Source organism: Pan paniscus, chromosome 2, assembly GCF_029289425.2.
Source record: "Pan paniscus chromosome 2, NHGRI_mPanPan1-v2.0_pri, whole genome shotgun sequence".
Lineage (NCBI taxonomy): Eukaryota > Metazoa > Chordata > Mammalia > Primates > Hominidae > Pan > Pan paniscus.
In genome coordinates, this window is record NC_085926.1 from 24,071,784 (window position 1) to 24,092,603 (window position 20,820).

General features: G+C 42.4%; 1 protein-coding gene across 26 annotated transcripts in view; it reads right to left on the reverse strand.

Annotated features, from left to right (window-relative positions):
- Positions 1–914: 914 nt before the first annotated feature.
- Positions 915–20,820, reverse strand: part of THRB (thyroid hormone receptor beta) — a 377,155-nt gene continuing 357,249 nt past the window's right edge. For all 26 annotated transcript variants that reach the window (XM_034955977.4, XM_063602735.1, XM_055109566.3 and 23 more), the window contains 3 exons: positions 16,011–16,157; positions 10,193–10,451; positions 915–5,816 (listed from right to left, as the gene is read on the reverse strand). In XM_034955977.4, the coding sequence (XP_034811868.1) occupies positions 5,575–5,816; positions 10,193–10,451; positions 16,011–16,157 (648 nt within the window). In that variant the 3' untranslated portion in view covers positions 915–5,574. The remainder of the gene's footprint in view (positions 5,817–10,192; positions 10,452–16,010; positions 16,158–20,820) is intronic.

Below are 20,820 nucleotides of genomic sequence, written 5' to 3' on the forward strand. Positions count from 1 at the left end.
CTTGCCCACCATTCTCTTCCACTTACAGCGGCAAGACTTAGAATTTTCTTTCAGGAATCATCTTGCCTCAACTCTCAGTCCATAGTTTAGATGAGGCTGACTGTCCCTCTTTCCCCTCACCCAGTTCCAGGATTCCTGAGGATAAGGTTGCTTATGCATCTGTCTTCCTCACCACAGTGATTGGCTCAGGAATGGGCACATGACTCAACCTGGGCCAATGAGAAATAGGCCAGAATTTTCATTAGAATTGTTGGAGAAAAGAAATTCTCCTTTCACTATATTTGGAGCTGTAAAGCTCATCCTGGAACTACTGGAGGCCACCGTAAGGTGAAAGCCCATGTGAATGTTAAGTCTACATGAATGACAAAAAAAGGAGCTTCCTGAGAATACTGAATAAGTGCACCCAGATCCAGCCATGTCTGAAGCTTTTGTATGCAATACCCTAGATCCCAGATATTAAAGTCAATAATTAGCTTTATGCTTAAGCCAGTTTGAGTTAGCTTTTTGTTACCTGTCATAGAAGGAATCTCAATTAACATGTGTTCAGGGCAACTGAGATTGAGATATATGTTGGCAGCTGATGTTAACATAATTCCATTAGTAATATTCCTGAATAATTTGAGATGAGAAGATGAATGTTGTCCTTGAGCTGCAAAACTTCACCTCTCTCCTCCCTTCATCTTTGTGGCCCCTTCCAAAGAGGTAACCCCCCATCAGCATTTTACTTAGTTTCTTCTCTCCCTCCATACTTTCTTCTCAAGTAAATTTGCTTATTCTAGTAGATGTTTATTTATGAAATAAATGTCCTTACATCCGTGGTTCCGTCTTTTGGCAGCAGCTGAAGTGAGAAGAGCAGGCAACTCTTTGCCTATGTAGAAAATAATAATATTTAAAGAAAGAGACAGGAAAATATATCTGTTATAAGCTTTTTCTTTTTTAGAATTTAAGCTTATGAGTTTATCTACGCCCACTATATTCATAATTACAGTTTTATATCTGCATACAAAAGCTATGTAAAAATCCATTTTTCCCAAATATACAAATTTTTTTTTGGATAGTTTAAAACATTTTGATCACAGATTTCAACAGAGTTTTAGGCTGAAAAAAATATCACCATCTAGCAATATCACTTAACACTGTTTGCAAAACACAAATCTTCCAATGACTGTAAATCTTTTTCTATTCTGTAGTATTTTTCTGATTCTCAGGGCATGAAAACATTATGGGGAAAAAAAGGATTTTCTATGAAGAAAGCATGGAGAACTAATTTGGCTCTATGGTCAAATTAAAAATGCCAAGTTAATAAGGGAGAACCAAAAGAAAGAAGTGGCATAATGTCACATCAGCTCATTCATGCCCTGATAATTTCTGTATCAACAATACATATGTAAAGTGTCTCCTTTTGTCTTACATTGTGCTCCATAATTTACATGAGTATTATCTGCATCCTGAGGAGGACAGATTTATATTTGATTGTCTTGTGCATAGGGTGGGTCAGCTTTAACTGTGCAACAGAAAGCCACAAACAGCGTTTTACCTGCACAATATTGCTCTTGAAGGCGGCATTAATTAATGTGGAAACACACTATAAATGCACACTTTTCGCATTTGCAAACATTTATACAGCACAGTAAAAATTCTGTGATAAGGCCAAACCTTTTTTCCCCCAGTCTGGTTTTTTTTTTTTTTTTTTTTTTTTTGAGTGTGTTTTTAATGCATTTTTTTTAAAGATTAAAGTAAAATGTCTCAATTGTAAAAAATACACACCGGGCAAATCCTTACCTGGATAATAAATATCTACATCACAGTACAATAAAATTTCTTCTCTATAAAATTTAAATATGGATTATAGTCTATCACTATCAAAAGAAACACTATGCTAATATTTCCATATTATTAAAATAACAGGAAAAATTACGAGCTTATTTTAGAACCTGATGCCATAGCCGTTGGAAAGGGCAAAGAGATTGAAATGTCGATCATCACTCTCCATTTGAAGAGGAACTGTGGCTTGGTTATTCACTTAAATTCAGTTCATGAAAAAGGTTTAGCCTTACAAATGCTGGCTACATTTCAAAAACTGTAAGACTGATTTCATAATTTATGACTCATGCAGCAAAAGGTCAATATGACACGAATAGGTTAGAGTTCCATAGAATAAAAAGGTATCACTGACAATGACATGCTTCAAGGGTGCTCAGCGGTTCCTTGGAGGCTGAGTCTGTGGGGGGCTTAGTGTCGAGGAGGGGCCAGGGCTTGTACCCCTGTTCATGGAGGAGCAACAAGAACGGCGTTGCTGGCACAGAGCGAAGGCCTGGCAGTCCACCCCAGGCCTGCACTGCACACTGAAGAGCTGTCGCCCGGGGCACAGGTGAGGGGCTTCGCTGGGCTGAGGCATCAACAGGTCAAGCGCATCATTGAGGACCGAGGCTCTAGAAAAAGCTCTGAGGCGGCACGTGGTGTTTTGAGCAGAATCATAAAGAAGAAAACATCTTACTTTTTTCATTGTTTCTGGAAATACTGCACGTCTAAATTGAGCAAAGTACACTTGAGGGTCACACACGCACGCGCATACACTCACACGCACACACGCCCCACACCGCTCATCCCTAAAAGGGAAGTGATTTATAAATACAAATCCCGGCATAATGGGTGTGTTCTCCTCTACTGAGACGTCTCCCTGCCGAGGGGGTGGGAGCGCAGGTGTGAAGGGTGTCTCCATCAGGTCCACACTGGATTTGCAAGTCTGGACAACAGATGAAAAAATGTTTAGAAAAATCTAGAGCAAATCCCTCACAAATGAGTTTTATGAGATGGAGTCTTGAGATGCACTAAGTACCTCTGTCAGCTTCAGAAGGAAGGAGTTTAGTTTCAGAGTCATTATCTTTTGAGTCCTATGGCCTTTCCTTTCAACCTGAAGTGGGCTAAGGCTTGTCCTACTCCGCATGAAGTATTCAGCCTTCAACGAGATTTCCAGACCAGCAGTTTGCCTATTGAAGGCAATCATTTAAGGTGCCAAGGATCAAACGTTCCTTTACTTGCGGCTGGCTGGATGGCTGTTTATATGCCATACTATTTGGCCAATTCTCGATCATGGTTAGTCCCCAAAGCATTCTGATTTAGCTTGAGATCAGGCTCTGAACTTATATTCAAATCTGGGTGTCTGATGTACTGAGGACCCTGTCAAACAAAATGAGGAAACTTTCCCCAGAAGGCCTGATGCTGCAGGACCCTGCCTGCTTGCCTTCCTCTCATTCCCTTTGGTAAGAAAGCTTGCCCCAGACAGCAGAGCTTCTCAGGGTTACCCTGGAGCACAGAGGTGGCTAAGTGTTTGTCTTCCAAAGAGCGGTTGGTTCCTCAAGGAGTCAAGAGAGGAAGCTGAAATATTAGCAGAGCAAGCAATTAAGGAGCCTGGCCGGAGGCTGCCTAGACAAAACCAAACCCCAAAACAATCTGTCTGTAGATAAAGCAGGTAATCTGCCAATGAATTTCGTGCTTATAATTGTAAATCTTTTCACTTCCTTTCTCTGGGTAACAAGTTCCATAGCAATGTTCTTGTTTCCTTTTTCCCAGAAGCCAGTACAATTGCTTTCATGCATTGAATATTTAATTCCCCGCTCCCAGATAATTTCCAATCATACTTGGAATTTTCAGTGCTGTTCCTCTTCTTTTTCCAAGGCCTCTAGATGGTTGACTAGTATTGTGTCAAATTATTATTTCGAGCCAATACCAAATTTACGTTCCTTAACTGTTAAGTGGGCCATAATTCTTGTCTAATAAAGTTAGGAATTTAAGTGTTAAAAAAAATAATTAAAGGAACCAGATTTTTTTTTCCCCTTGAAATTCAGACAATATTAAGGGCAGGAAGGGTTTTAGAGATCATGACTTATTCACCAGGTAAGAAAACCAAGACCTAGAATTACAAATCTACCAGTTGACAGAGCACGAACTAGAACTCAGGCACCCAGACTTCTGGGCCAGTTATGCTCCACCAAACTTACAAAAAGCATCTACTTGGTTTCCATAGTGACTTTCCTTCCTTTGTTTTTAGGTAAATCTCACTGATATGGCTTATTTTCCCCAATATTTCCAGGATAAGGCAGTAAAAGGTAGGCAAAGGAATAGTTTATATCTACTATGCCAGTGGAGAATGAGATACATTCAATTGCATGGGTACATTCTATGCCCATTTTCTGACGCTGAAGAGATGAAGTGTCACCGTTTGTTTTCTGGGCACAAGCTATTCTAGCATGGGCCATTGGGGAGGCAGGTTGGGCAGGAAAGTTAAGTGTGCACATGGTCTGCAGGTGTTTTCTATTGAGTATCTGTCAGGGTATGCTATGAGAGGGACAGGAGGGTCAGTGGCAGGGCCAGTCTCTGTTTAGAGATAGTCAAGCTATTTAGTTCCTCAGAGTCAGAGGGAAAAAGGGGACTAGGAGACATTTGTCAATGAGGCAAGGAGCTTGAGGATCTAACCAGGGGGAAGCGTCCTCCAGCCATCAGGACACAAAGGGGCCCTCAGGACACTGCATTTCCTTCAACTCAGAATGTAGCTGCACTAATCTCGCCTCAGCATTTCTCCAGAAGAAGACTGAAATTTCACCGTATCTTTCCTTGATTAGAATATTTGATCCATAGAGAAATCTGTTGTCAGCTCAGCAAAGATACAACCTGGATAAAGAACTTCAGAGCTTGGGAGATGACAGATCAGATGCCACAGAAAAGGGGTGCCACCCTGTAAATAGGTTTGATTTCTGTAAAAAAGTGTTCTCTGAGCCTAAATGGGAAAGAAGCCTTCCTACTGTGAGGTAATACTATGTGAATTTTTGGAAACCATGCAGTCACTGACATTGGTGAAGATTTCTAATTTCTCTGGGCTCACTGAAAAAAATTATTTTCCTTGTTGGCCTCAATCAGTCAATACCTGCACATGCTTGAGTCACACCCTTGTATAACTTGAATTAAACCATAAGGTTATAAAAATGATATTGGAAGGGCAGCTGATTTTTTTAGGACACAAATATTCCTGTATATTCCAAGTTATGCTCCTAGGAGACCATAAAGAGTGCTGGAAACAGCATGCTCTTGAATAGATGAAAATTTGTTCGAGTCTTTCCCTAAAAGGCTGAAAGCCACATCTAACTAAAGGTGGTCTGTGCTCTGCTAACTTCAGCCCTGCGAACATCAGGATTGGGTGGAGGTGGTCGTACTATCTTGGTTTTAAGGCTTCTTTAGTGTCCTGTGGTGCCATTTTGCTGACTCAAGTCTTGGACCAGGGACGGGTGGGAGCTGGTGATGCTTGGTGCTGGTGAGTTAATGATTGTCCCCCACCCCACCTCCACAACCATAAAACCTTCAGAGCATTCACATCACAGGACCGGAGAACGATATGCAATTGTTTCAAGTACCCGCATTCAAGGGGCAATTTCATCCATGTCTATGCCAAGGACTACTTCCCTTTTCCCTCCCAAATAATCCCTCCCAACACAAAGAAACAAACAAAAAAGAGCTAGGCAATGGAATGAAATGACACCCAGTAGTGCTGTAGGAATTATGAGAATGAATCCAGTCAGTCTAATCCTCGAACACTTCCAAGAACAAAGGGGGGAAGAGTTCTGTGGGGCATTCCACCTTCATGTGCAGGAAGCGGCTGGCATGGCAGGCTCCTATCATCCGCAGATCTGTCACCTTCATCAGGAGTTTTGGCCAAAAGTGTGTCACGTGGTGTTTTCGGTAATTGATATAGTGTTCAAAGGCCAGCAGGAAACTATCTTGGTACTTTTCTATTCTCTCAACACAGGCGAGCCCCGGGCGATCTGCGGGGAAGAGAGAAGATGGACATTGATTCAGAGATGGAAGGGGGAAGGCTTGCTTTGTCCAATTCCAGGCCTTTAGTGGGGGGCGGGCAGATCTAGGGTCTTCCCTCTTAGCCATGAGCATGGATGCAGCGTGAACTCTGGTGCTCCAGGGACCAGGTACCAGGGGAGTGGCATCATTTATATGAAGAGAGGCAGTACTTTGTTCAGATAAATATCTCTGTTTAGACAGTTTAGCTTGAGTGTGAATTACCTTCTTGAGTGTGAAAGGTGATGCCTCCCTCCTAGGGTACAAAAGGAGAAGCCTGACATAGCCGAAATATTCTGCAAGATGAGGGGAACAATTTTGAATTTTCACTGGCTGCCTGGCAGAGAGGAGAGGATGAGCGTGGACATGCATAGAATGGGGAGATATATGAAGGGACTGGGGACATTGCAGCAGGCCTGAGGCCAAAGGAGGAACGCGGAATAGTAAGACATTTCCTTGAGGACCAAGAAACACCATGTTTAATTTTGTGTTGTCTTCCAGGCTGCAATGAACCGGCCTTTCCCTTCCCTTATGCCTTTAGTAAAATTGCTACCAGTAGCAGCCTTGTATTAGTCATGATTTTGGAATTGAAATGAAAAGAAAAGGGGAAGGGAGCTGTGCCAGAGTCACCCCATGCAGAGAAGAGAACAGCTACAGTGGGAGCTGGAGTGAGAAGACACCAGGACCCTGGAAAACCCAGCAAATCTTCCCAAGTCCTGTGCAGACTACTGGGCTTCCCATAGTATGTGGGAGAGGCTCAAGTCAGTTTCCAAAAGTGGTAAACAAAGGGGTGACACAAGGAGGCTGGACAACTGGGGAATAGTTGGGCTGCAGACACTTGGGTGACAAAAATAATCTATAAACCTGGATGAATTCCTCAAATAGCTCCAGGAGGCCCAACATGCCCCTGCTAAGTTCTCTTCAGTTTGTTCTTTGTGGCTCTGATCAAATGAATTCACACTTCAAAGGTCCAATTATTGAGGTGTCTGTATCAGTAGGAATCTAAACAGGGTTCTGCTTCATTGGAAAGGAAGGATCAGGGCTAATGTCTCAATTCACCCTTCTGAGTCTAAACAAACTAACAAACCATATGGGCTTTTGGAATCCCCTATTTAGCACAAATGGCAATTCGTGCATTTTTATCTTGTGTTTTCCTTCATATTTGATGAAGCTGCTCTGCAGATTTGCTGGTTCTCCCTCTCTCCCCTTCCCCTATCTTCTCTCTTTCTTTGAGTGTGCAAGAATTTTCCACAGGATCCTTTAATTTTTGACCCAAATAGAAGATCAACATATTATTGCTTTGGATGTATTCTTTCAAAGGGAAAAATATAATGTGGGTTTTGTGGCATCAAAGAGATAAAGATGAGATGGCCACATAAATGACATAGCGAGTACGAATTGACATTTTGATGATGCTTGAATCACACTGAACAGGTTTATGAAGAGAGAAACATTTTAAAGACTGAAGACCATTTTAACTCCTTAAGACAAAAGTTCTAGACAAAAGTTCTTAAAGAAATGTCTTTCAGATCATTTTCATTTTTTCTCTTTGCACTGTGGGACCAAGGAACTTAGAAGTACTGGCTCTTGGAAAAGTCTTTGAAGAAAAAGTCTAAGATATTGTGTAACCGAAATGGCACACAAAACATGGGGCTTAGAACATCAGGCCCCATGATAGAATTGGAGACTTGGGGCCCTGACAGGCAGCTATCATTTGCCAAACGCACAATGTCTTGTAATATTTTTCTGGTCCTGGCAGTATTAATGAAGAGGGTCCACATCACTGGGGAGGGTGGATTGTGAAAAGTTATTAAGTTGTCCTGTAGCTGTCAGGCAGTGTCAGCCTCACAATATGAGAGAACTGGGAAGAATCATTCAGTTTGGTGTTTGATAGTGTTTGGCATCACATTCACAGTTTTTGTCATCTCCACCTACTTTTCATCTACCTTACTTAGATTATTTGTTTAATAATCTGTTAAACTGACCCACTACAGAGGAAACATCTTATTATTCAGTAATAAAAATCCATTTGACATAAATCAGAAGATAACCACAAAAATAGATGCATGGCAAAAGCCTTTGTTACTTTGGAGCTGAAGGTTCTGGCTGAACATTGCTCCTGAGATCCACTCTCTCTTTGTTAAAAAGGAAGGTAAGTGTCAAGAGAGGTGTTAAAGGCAGACTAGCACCACACCGAATCTCTCTCCTTGCCTTATTTGGAAGGAGATATAACCAGGAAGAAAACCGTCAGAGAAATAGCTTTCTCATGGTGTGATTCAACATTATTTAAAACTGTCTTTGTACCTCTAAAATCTCAGCTAAAAACATTACCATGAGTCCCTCCAGAAATATAATTCCCGTGTATGTAGCTTAATTTCTTCATTTTAAAGGTCACTGAAGTCCAGAGAAGCTAGGGGTCACCCAAAGTCACACAAGGAGTCCTTGGATAAGCTATAAACTTTATTTCTTTGAGACTAATTCTCCTGAACGACTGTAGGCCCCATTTCTTGCTGGCTGTCACTGGAGACCACCCTCAGCCCTAGAGGTCATCTATAGCTCCTATCATGGGAACTTTCCCCACATGGCGGTTTACTTCATGAAGCTGGCACGGAGAGTCCCTAGAGCAAGTCTGCCAGCAAGAGGGAATCTTAGATTATGTAATGTAATCACAAGGGGTGACATCAAATTTGCCATATTCTCTTGGTTAGAAGCAAGGTACGGGTCCTGCACACACTGAAGGACAGGAGATTATCCAGGGTGTGAACATTAGGAGGTGGGGAGTGTAGGAGGCCGGTCTGGAGTCTGGGTGCCACAGTGTACACGGGAGTTCATTATGCTATTCTATCTACTTACCCTTGAAATTTTCCATAATAAAAAGAATTATTTCTTTTTTAAAAGTCTGCCATATCTAAATTTCCTATAGTAAATACATTTCTAGATTAGCTTTAAAAAAAGAATTCTAGGCCAGGCGTGGTGGCTCATGCCTATAATCCCAGCACTTTAGGAGGCTGAGGTGAGAAGATCACTTGAGCCCAGGAGTTCAAGACCAGACTGGGCAACATAGCGAGACCTGTTTCTCTCTACAAAACAATAAAAAATTAGCCAGGGGTGGTGGCATGTGCTTGGAGAGGCTGAGGCAGGAGAATCTCTTAAGCCCAGCAGGTCAAGCCTGCGATGAGCTGTCTTTACACCACTGCACTCCAGCCTGGGCAACAGAGCAAGACCGTGTCTTAGGTTAAAAAAAAAAAAATATCCTACTGAGTTAACCAGGAAGCAGCAACTCTACAAAGAATTCTCGATGTACTTGTGACTGATATTTTATCCACATATTCAGCCATTTATCCAATAAGCATTTCTTGAATTCTATTGAACACTGGCCTAGGTGCTGGATGTACAGTTAGACACATCTATGTCCTCAAAAAGAAGTCCACAGGGACTTACGTGGACAAGTGAAGCAGGTAGTTACAGTGCAGAGTGACAAGTGCCAAAGCACAGCTACACTTGGGTGCCCTGAAAATGCAGAGGACTCTGAAACCACTTCTATTTAAAATTATCTTCCCTGAAAGGGTTTGATGTGTAGTGGCTTACAGACGGCTGCCCATTCTGTGCTATCCTCCCATCTACAGGGGGACTGTTGAGTCCTGGCTGGCACTCAGACTTGTTTGGGCCAATCCAATGTGGATGAAATGATCCTGTGTGATTTGAGACTGGGCCTCATGGGATCTGAAACTTCTGTTTTCGTGTGCTTGGGACTCTTTCTCTTGGAAATCAACAGCCAAGTAAGAAGTCTACCCTGCCGGAGGAAAGGCCGCATAGAGGGAGGCCTGAACCAGTGTTTGATGTCCCAGCTGAACTCCAGCCATCTTGGATGTTTAAGCCACTAAGTTTTGGGTCGGTGTGCTATTTAGCAACAGATAACTGAAACTTCAGTTGTAGCTAAGCCATGAACAAATTCTAGCCTGCATCCGCGGTTTCCACACACAGAACTTAACACACAATCGTGTGGTCACTCACATCCATATCTGGCATACCCCAAACCAGAAGGAGGCAGGTTTGGCCAAAGACTACGAAGAGGGCTGCACAGTATCCACCAAAGGCAGATCACTTCGTAGAGTCTTTAAGATGGCTCCTTTGGCTTCTTTCTATCCTGGGACACTGCAAAAAGCATCAGACATCTGACACCCCCCCTTTAAGTTCCCAGTCCACTGGCAAACCTGCGATTTCTTACTGAAGAAGAGTGAGCTATGTTTCTGAAGCTAAAGGGGGACTGAAAACTGAAGTGATTGGAATTAGCGCTAGACAAGCAAAAGCTCTTTGGATGCCCACTAACGAGTCTAGGCGAACTCACCTGAAGACATCAGCAGGACGGCCTGAAGGAGGGCTACTTCAGTGTCATCCAGGTTGAAAGAAGACAGAGACATGCCCAGGTCAAAGATGGCGTCTGACACCACCCCAAGACCCCCATTTTTCAGCTGGCCCCGTGTCACTGCCATTTCCCCATTCAAGGTTAAAGTCTCACTTTCTGGGTCATAGCGCACAGCAGCGCGAAGGGACATGATCTCCATGCAGCAGCCTTTGAGGAGGATGATCTGGTCTTCACATGGCAGCTGAAAAGAACCAGCTCATGTCAGCAAAGAACAAATGGAAAAATGCCAGTCAGGAACAACATACAGTATCTTAAAAGCAATAGGAATAACCTTCTGTGATTAACATTTGTCCTGCATTCTTTGAGCCCATGGTTTTCCCTTCCCTACTTGGCTGCAGACTTTCGACAACCATTTTTCATACTCAAAGTTGGCTGTAATCTTCACCAACTTTAACCTCAGGAGTTTGCATTGCTTTTATGACAGATACAGTTCTCCAACTGCTATTACAGTCGTGTGTGAAACTGTGCTAATAACCCCTCAGTTTGGGGGTTTGTATTATAACTTCAACTGATAACTGCTTGAGAGCAGGGTTTATGTTAAACTCTCCATTTTTGTTTGTTTGGTTTTTTGTCTTGTAGCTTGAATAGGTAACAGCTTACCCTACTGTTTAGCTGGCAACTGGGCTTCCTTTTGGTTTTTGAAGCACGTTTGCTCTTGGAGCCTCTTGGCACAAAGCTAGAGGGTTGTTGGCAGAGATACATGTTGCCCATGAGGCCCAGAGATATAAGCTTCATCTAAAGTCACCCAGGGACTTGAAGGCAGAGGGGAGAGCAGAATTCAGACCTTCTGACTCCCAAGGTTGTGTTCTTCTCAGCACCTTAGACACAGGATTACTCAACACACTGGGTCTTTCTGCCAGTGTTGCAATCTCCTTTTAAGCTCATTTGGTTACCCTGTTAATTAAGATTTGTGAGAATGTGGCAACGTTAATAATAAAAAATACCTTTGCTTATAGGCAAAATAAGAATTTTATTTTCTGGAAGGGGAGACTATTTAATTAAATGCCATTATCAAAGGAGTTTGGAAAGCTATTAGTAAATGGGTGTGTTTGATGAATTGGGCATCATGCCCAGATTTCCATGCATCACCTCATTTAATCTTCACAGCAGTACAATGAGGTAAATATTCTAATTCCATATTACTTACAGATGTGGAAATCCAGGCACTGAGAGGGTAACAAGCTGGGTGGGGGCAGGGGTGGTCAAATGAATGTTTCATGGGTGAGGCTAGGATTTGAAACTGGATCTGTCAGAATCCAATGCCAAGAGAAGAAGGAAACATAACTCTTTGTTTTTTTTTTTTTTTTACTACCATGGATATGACTAAGTTTCCATAAACAACAAATATGTGAGTTACACCTAATATCTGTCTCTTCATTAGAGCAGTTACAAATTCCTTTTGGGAAACGCTCTTGGCAATACTCAACCAGTCCAATTTAGGTTATTATATAAAAGTAATACAACTGAATTACATCTAAAATACTGGGCATTTTATGTTTTTTACTAGCTCAGCCTAGTCACTTTACCATTTAATTTCAAACTGCTTGGCTTTTTCTTCAGAATAAAAGTCATTGCATATTTGATTCTGGAATCCATACATATGAATTCTCTCCTTCCATTCGTTTTTTAAAAAGCACTGTGATTTGCTTTTGTCTAGGTTCTGATTGTTAAACACAAATTGCTGACCCCAACCCCTGAGTTTCTGCATTTCCCCCAAGTTCCCAGGTAATGCTTATGTTGCTGGTTCACAGATCCCACTCTTGAGAACTACTAGCATAGAACAGCAACAAGAAGTTACTAATCAGATCAAACCATTTATTTTTAAAATGTGTCACAAAGTATGCAAACTGGGGCAGGCCCCACTTCTGAAACCAATTCTGATTATAGATGAAGTAGAAATTTTCTTTTCCAAATTTCTAGTTTAAATACCAACTGTTGAAGATTAGTTCAAATTTAAATAAAAGCTGAATAAGTATTTGCAAAGGATCACCAATGGTTTAAAAACTAGGCCAGATGCCTTTTCCTTTAAGAGGGATTTGTAGGATCCTGGTGAGATTTGTTTCAACACGTGGGCAAATAATCTCTTAGACACCTGCCAAAATGCTTTCATTGTGAGAACACTCAACAAGGGCCTGACAGGCAGAGATGCAGGGATACTCCCACAGGTTCTTCCTGCTTCCTTAGGAGAGCATCACTCAGGTTGACTGGCAAAGACGACAGGGCCCTGCACTCTAGGAGTGGTTTTGCATGTTGTTTTGGCAGCTCTGCCAGCGATGATTTTAGATCTTGTGAAGCCCCTGGTGTCATGCCAGTCTTGTTTGGTGGGTTGGCATGGATCTTAGAACAATTATCACGAACACAGTTTGAATAGCAGATGTGATAAACTGCCTCTGGCAAGAGACCCCTGGCTCTCAAGACCACCTGAGATCTCCAGCCCACTCCATGGGTAGCTCACGAACCTATATAGTTAATTCACCTCTTTTGGGTTTGAGAGAGAATATAAAAGGCTAAAGGTCATCAGGGGGCCTCAAAGACAGAAAGTACATGCAAAGGTGCTTTGCTGTAAAGGTGCTCCCACCATCCCGCCACCATTGTCTTTTGTAATTGGCAGACCACACGATATCAGGGTAGAAGGAGAGATGGAATCAAAAATGAAACAGCTTGGACTTTTAGGGAAACTTGGATAGATAAGCTTGCCACAACCCATGCTTGAAAAGTTCCATGTTGACCCCTCGCCCTTGCTGTGGATGAAAGTGTGCAGTGTGTTTGCTCCTGGTGGCGGAGATGGCTGCTGCTTCTGTTTTCTTCCTTCAACTGAAATATCTCTTCAGTGGTTTACATGAGTTTTACATTGGAAAAAAACCATCTCAGGGGCTGGGGGGGTGCGGGGTGGCATTCAAAGGGTACCATATGACTGGCAGGCTGGCTAGAGTTGTAGGGGTGATAGACTCAGTAGAGTTCCTCCTCAGACCCAAGAACTGGGGGCAAAGGGACACAGCCAGAGAGAGGACCAAGAGAGGTCCAGGAAAACAAAACCATCCCCTCAGACAAAAGAGAACAATGACAGCCAGAACTGGCAAGAGTGAGGGGAAACGAGCCCTTCGGTGCAGATGTGAGAGTGCACATACTTTCTCGAGGGCAATGTGGCAACACATATCAAAAGCCTGTATATCTCGGTCCTTAAATTCCATGTCCAGGCTTTACCGTTCAGACATGGTCAGTGATGCGGGCAGGATATAGTTGCCAGAACATTCACAGGAGCATATTTTTGTTAGTGAAAAATTGGAAATGAACTATAGATCCAGTAAAAACAGATAACAGAATTTATGGTAGATGTATTCTTTGGAATACTATGTGGTCACTGGAAATCATTTTGTGAAAAAATATGTAAACACTATGTCCTCCCATTGAAGGTAAAAAGTTGGTACAGTGACAGGTGCTGGTAACGATCTGTTTCTTTTGGTGCCGATCATGTGGGTGGGTTCAGTTTGTAAAAATTTATTGAGCTGCACTCTTATGACATATACACATTCTTTAATAAAAAGTTAAAAATAATTTCATACACAGTACATTGTGGTATGCATTATATTAAATATGTTTTATACTTCATATATATGTATGTATGTGTATATGTGTGTGTGCACACACACAAATATTTGAAAAAAGACTAAAATAGGTGCCAAAATCTTATGGTAGTGTTACCATAAATCATTACCTTTATTATGTTGTATAAATAAACCTTCAATGAATACGTATAATTTTTGTAATATCCTCTAAAATGTTAATAGATGTCTACTTTTAAAAAAGGCGTCAAAGGCATGGGAAGCTCCATGGCCAACACAGAGATATAAGTCAAAGTCCCTTCCTCAGTACCTACTGACTTCTTTAGGGGTGGGGTATGAGTCATTGCTACTGCAAGGCTGTGGGTACTAGCATATCAGGTACCCCGGTGCTATAGACTGAATGTCTGTATCCCTTCAAAATCCATATGTTGCAACCTAATCCCCAGTGTGATGGTATTGAAGGCGGGGCCTTTGGGAGGTGATGAGGTCATGAGAGTGGGGCCCTAATGAATGGGATTTGTGCCCTTGTAAAAGAGATCCCAAAGATCTCCCTTGTCCTGTCCATCATGAGGGGACACAATGAGAAGACAGCTGTCTATGAATCAGGAAGCAGGCCCTCACCAGACAGTGAATCTGCTGGTAACTTGATCGTGAACATCCCAGCCTCCAGAACTGTAAGACATAAATTTCTATTGTTTTTAAGCCACTCAGTCTATGGTATTCTGTTGTAGTGGCCTGAACTAAGACACCTGGCCCCCACCACAGTGAAGCTGGGGCTAAGAGGGAGGCAAACGTGCTCTCTCAGGTAGGTCTAGGGGCAAGATATCTGTTTCCCGAAGCCCACTTTCCTGTCCTTCTGGGTATGGCTTCTGTGGAGGCTCAGAAATTGGCAATGAGAAGTGTCCCCATAATGTCTGAGGTCTCTGTGTCCCTCTGATTCTAGCTAGGCTCCCATTATTGCAAACTCAAAGACAGAAGAGAGCTGGAAGCCAAGGCAGCAGGAGTCATTCCAGGTGAGGAAACTTAGCTTCTTTTTAGGTGAGACCAGGATCACTTATCACTCAGCCTGCTTACCTAAGAGGCTCACAGCTGTCCGTGACCCTCTCTATTTGGTGTCTTTCTGGGTCCTCTTGAAGGTATACAGAGCAAGAGACAAGCATCTTATGAAATTTTTTTAAAGTTTTCCAGAAAACATAACCCCATTTGATTAAAAAAGAAGAAGGTTAGAGGCAGGATGGAAATGTAACAGATAAAATAAAAGCAGTATTAGCAGTTAAACTATGGAATACTTATTATAACCCAGGCACTGTCTAATCACTTTACAAATATATTATCCCACTTAAAAAACCTTTCAACAGCTCTAAGAGGTAGACATTATTGTAATCCCCATTTTAAAGATGAGATAAGTGAAGTTTGAAGACATTGGGTAACTTGTTTAGGATTCTTGCCCATGTAGCTGACTGTAGAGACTGTGGCATCAGCCACCACAGGGCAGGCCTGATAAAGTTCAAGTGTCCCAAAGGGAAAGTCGAAGAACTCTGGTGGGACAGCTCTACAGGGTGCCCTGAAGATGGGAGAAGCAAGAGTGAGCTTATAAGAAAAGACGAAAGATTTGTGGGGATATTAACAGCCTGGTTCTATGAGGGGCATTTAACTTATTCTTGAGGATTAAGAAACGACCACACAGTCATCTCACTGGGATATGCACTGAGAAGAATACAGACCTAGGCTCCAACCATGATGTCACATTTGGATAACTTAATCTCTTTGATCTTGATTGTCCCCGTCTGAAAATGGGGTTAATACAAGCAACCCTGCAAATCGGTTAGAAGGATTAGATTGAATGTGGGCAAACCCGAGCACCTGAGTGTGGTAACTAGGACAGCATAGGTGCAGAATAAATGGAATCTATTGCTATCATTATTTCTCAATGCCTGGAATCAGGGGGATGAATAGGATCTTGATGGGCCTTACACGGACAAGCTAATGAATGATGACTAAATACATAAAGTGGGAAATCCAAATGAAATAGAATGCATTTTCGTTTTGTACTGACGTTGCTTTCATATGATTAAGTCCCTACTAATTAACATTAAATTGTAAATAATACCCAGTATTCCTGGAAACTGATGAAACTATAATTAAGAATAATGCAGAAGGAAAAACAACATCCTCACCTCACAAAACATAGGCAACTTTTTGGCAAAATCCACCACTCTGGTAATTGCTGGTGTGATGATTTTTGTAAAATGGCTGAAGGCTTCCAAGTCAACCTTTCCACCTTCTGGGGCATTGACTATTGGTGCTTGTCCAATGTCTTCTGGCTAAGGAGGAGAAAAAAGAAAGATTTAAATGAAGAAGTTGAAGGGAGCTTTATTTATCATAGTTCTTATGTGGCAGAAAATCTCTTCTGAACTGACATCCTGTACAGTTTCCAGTTTTCACATCATTTATTAACAAACTGTACAGTTTACACATCTTTGAGTAAAGATATATGTTTTGGCCATTGCTTTAATAGGCCCTCAGTGACAATGTTTACAGGACTGTTGCTGCAGAAAGAGAGAGAGGGAGAGAGAGAGATCAGAGAAAGGACAGGAATTGGGTCCTGCTTCTGAATGCACAAAGGGTGTATACTTAGGTAAGGTGACATAAATTCCAGGGGCTCTGGGATGGCATTTTCAGAGCACTGCACATGCTGGTGTGTGTCTGTGTGTGGGAGGTGGGCACACTGTGGGCAGTGATAGAGCAGAGCGATGGGTGGGCCCTAGCAAACAGCACCCTGTGGATTCTTGCTTCTGACCCAGCTGGGGCTTGAAGCTCCCCTCTGCCCTACAGACTCCAGTTTGAGGTGGTCTCAGCTGAGGGTTGAGGGGGAAGATTGCTAGGCTGTCTACAGGAAACTTGGCAAACTTTAGGGCAGATTGGTGAATTTACTAGTATTTAATGTCCCTAGGGCAGTTCTCTGCTGTTTACTTGCTCAAGAACAATCCATGGCCTTGCTGCTCAAAGCGTAGTGCAGCAGCCTGGGTGTCACCAGGGGACTTCTTCTCAGGCCCCTCTCCAGACCAGGTGGTACAGAATCAGCATTTTAGCAAGACCTCCAGGTGACTTATGTGCTTCCCAATGTCCACAGTAGCCATCTGACTCCTGAGTTTCTCATTCAGTGACCTCCCTGATGTGATCTGTGTCCATGTGTCTCCTGCTGTCACCCAGTGCTTCCTTCAGGAAGAGTCTGCTCCACTTCTCCTCCTTGTCTTCGTGATGATCATAACCACCATTTATTTGTGGCCTACAAGTGAGCCAGCTACTTTGCACACTACCCTGTCTCAAGTAGTCCTCATTCAAATCCTGATTTGCAGGTGAGCAAACTAGGGATCAGAAAGGTTAAGAGCAAGCTGCTGAGGCCAGGCCTGCGATCTGGGTGGCCCTGACTCCACACAGCAGTCTCCCCGGAGTTCCACACCTCCTCACCCCTACTTCAAGGCTTTTACTCCCTGTGGACCTTTTGACACTAATGAACAGAATCTCTACTCCTCTGAACACCCTCCTAGCCAGCCTCTCCAGCTGTCTCCCAGGAAGATGTGAATGTGACCAAGGAGATCACAGACTCAAGCCCTACCCAATGGTGGCCACCTCTGCCTAGAGCCACAGTGAATGGACAAGAACAAGACCAGTTCTCTTTTCCGCACCCAGGGGCTTGGAGATGGGGGTAGGAAAGGGGGATGGGAATGAGGAACTGACACTGTGAGTGAGATGAGCAAAATAGAATTCCTCACTTGCAGAGCAGTAAGGACACTGCCAGTGGTGAGACTAGCCTAACATAGTGGCCCCCAAACTTCACTGTGCGTCAGTATCACTTGATTTCTGGGCCCCATCCCCAGTGTATCTGATTCAGCAGGTCAGGGATGGAGCCTGGGAATCTGCATTTCTAACAAGTTCCCAGGGTGTGCTGATGAAGCTGCTCTGGGCCCACTCTTTGAGAACCACTGAGTTAGCAGTAACCAAGTCCAGCTTAGAGTAATCCAGTTCCCTTGTCTCCTCCCGCATATCTCCTGTTACTGCTCACATCACATTTTTAGCAGAAGAAAAAGCAAAAGATGATTCTTTTACTCTTCTTGGTGCCAGAGCACCAGGGTCAACAGGAGCAGCCCAGGAGTCATGCTTACAGCCTCAGGGGAAGGTTTTAAAAACATATTATTAATACATAACAAATGCTGGCAGCATTTAACTTTTTTTGACCATCCAGCATTGTCTTCTGTTTATTTTTTACTTTATTTTATTTTTGTGTGTGTGTTGCTGGCAGTGAGTGGATGAAACCTGATTTCTGTCGTGTTTCACAATGATTGACAGTGTTTTGGGGCAACTGTTGGCATAGCAAGCCCAAGGAAGGCCACTGTTCAGCTGGCTCTCTGGGAGCAGGCAGAATTGATGAAATAATCACATGTACAGCCTCCTCCTACTTCCCTCTTTCTCACCTAGATTGTGCTAAAGAAAAAGGTACCTCTGTTCCTCCTTTGGGTAATGCTGCTCCCTGCAGCCTTCAGATATCCCTGCTCTTCTTTATAATTTCTTCCCATTCCTGAAACTGAGGCTCATCTCACTGCCCTTGTCTACTTGACAAGTCTTTTATGAAGATCAACTGATAAAAGGAATGTGGGCACACATTCAAAAAGGCAGAGAGTTATATATATATATATATATATATATATATATATAAATTATACATAAATATATATTAATTACATATCTATATAATTATATATATGTAGGATGAACTTTTTAAAATAAAAATAAAATTAAGAAGTGTAATAACATTGTTTTGGCCTGGCTGAATCTAAACATCTCTCAATGAATACTGATAGAGCTAATCGGATATATTTAAATGGCACTGAGTGTCCTTTGAAATGTTGGTGGGTTAATACTGATGTTAATTTTTTCATTCAATTTGTGGGTGTGTAGATTATTTGAATTCCACTTGTGACATGTGTAAAGATTTGAAAAAAGGAGAGAAAGTATGCAAGGAAATATGCAATTTTAAGTAAAACTAAACCCCCAAATGTAACAAGCTCACAAGTTTTCTGATGGAAATATATATCAAGGTAGAATAAAAAATTCACTTTTAAGCCTCTGGCTGTTTAATGGACTATAAAATTGCTAGAAGTAAAACTATGAACAAAGTAAAACCCTTTGATTTTATCATTAAGATTTTTTTCCATAATGGATCTTAGATACCAGAACAACAAAAAAGAATCTATCTATCTGTTTGTCTATATCCATGAATTGACCCAAGTTGTCATCAGGTTAATCAAGGTTGAGCAGTGAGTGAAACCCTGTTTGTTACTTCCCTGAAGATTTTTCACCTATAACAAAAATACATAATTTTCTAAAATATTTGGAAGATGTTAAAAATAGAGTATAAATATTTCCCATTAGTCGAACCCATTAGATATCTTATTATAGCTAATAGCCTCGTAAACTACTATATGAAATACATTTGCTCATATACACATATGTATTTATGTGCCCAAGATCAAGCTCCAATACTGATGATAAGTCTCTAGCTTGCTTGTAGATTCACCACTATAGACCTGTGGGGAAAGCCTGCTTTTTGCCTCTGTGGATCCAACTGCCTGAGCTAGCTCATGGTGGTATTTTCAACTCTCATTCTGATATCCTCTCTTTGCCCTAAATGGACCTCCTGAGCTAGCCCAGCTGTCTGCTCTATGTCTCCCCTACAACTTGCCTTACATTTTCCCATTTCACTGCTGCCTTCTCTCCAGACTTTTGCTTTCTCCAAAGCCCCCATTTCTGTCTCTCATCTCTGTCTTTTCCAAATCCTATTTTCTCTTCAAGACCCAACTCAAGTTCTATCTTCTCCTAGATGTTTTCCCAGGTGACCTCAGTTTGAAATGACATTTACCTCATTCGAACACACATGGTGGCCCATGGCTATGAGTCATATGGTATTTAGGCATTTATTACTGTCACTTTTTATTATAGTTATGTAAGTACACACCAAAGATATGAACTTAAGGGGGTAGACAATAAGTCTTACTTGTCTTTGCCTACTGTGTACAAGGCGTTGGGCCAAGTTGTGGAGGACAGAATGCTTATTGGTTGAGTGAGTGAATGAATGTATACTTATACCAATATTTATTGAGCAGGTACTGTGGGCCAGGCCTAGTTTTAGATGCTGAGGTTACAGCAATGAACAGTGTATCCTCAAGGACCTTGCATTGTAGTGAGGGGAGATAGACAATAAATAAGAAACATGTATTCGTGGAAGAATTTGTGATAAGTCTGGAGGTGACATGATAATACATGAGGAGGCAGGAGAAAGGAAGGTCAGCCAAGGCCCCTTTGAGAAGCAATGTGTGGACTTTGACTTGAGGAATGTCAAGGAAGTAGCTTTCCTTAGGGCCAGAGGAAGAACACTCAAGGCAGAGAGGAAAGCCAGTGCAAATCCCAAAGCCAGAAAGGAGGCCCGTGTGGTTAGAGCCCAGTGATGGCATGAAATGAGGAAGCAGAGGTAGGCAGGGGGATCCGTGATGCTAGGCATTGTAGACCATAGAAAGGAGATGGGCTTATTCTAAATGCAATGGGGCATCTACTGAAGGGCTGTAAACAGGGCATAGACATGACACGATGGTTACTGCATGGAGAAGATATGTGGGGAGTCAAAGGAAAAAACAGGCAGGAAACAGCTGTGGTTTGGGAAGGCCGAAGTGCACTATGGGGATGGCAGTAGAGATGGAGAGGCCTAGAGAATTACAGTTGTATATTGGCAGCTGAAAACAAGGGCCAAAAATGGACTGGCTGTGGGGTAAGGAATCCAGAATGACTTCTTGGGGTAGTGGGGGTGGAGGGTGCAAAAGGAGAGATTTAGGTGTGTGTTCAGGGGTGACCTCAGCCCTTGCTCAGCACGGGTGAGGTTGGTCTTATGCAAATCGTGGCCAACTGGCTTTCTGCTTTGACTATTTCATTAGT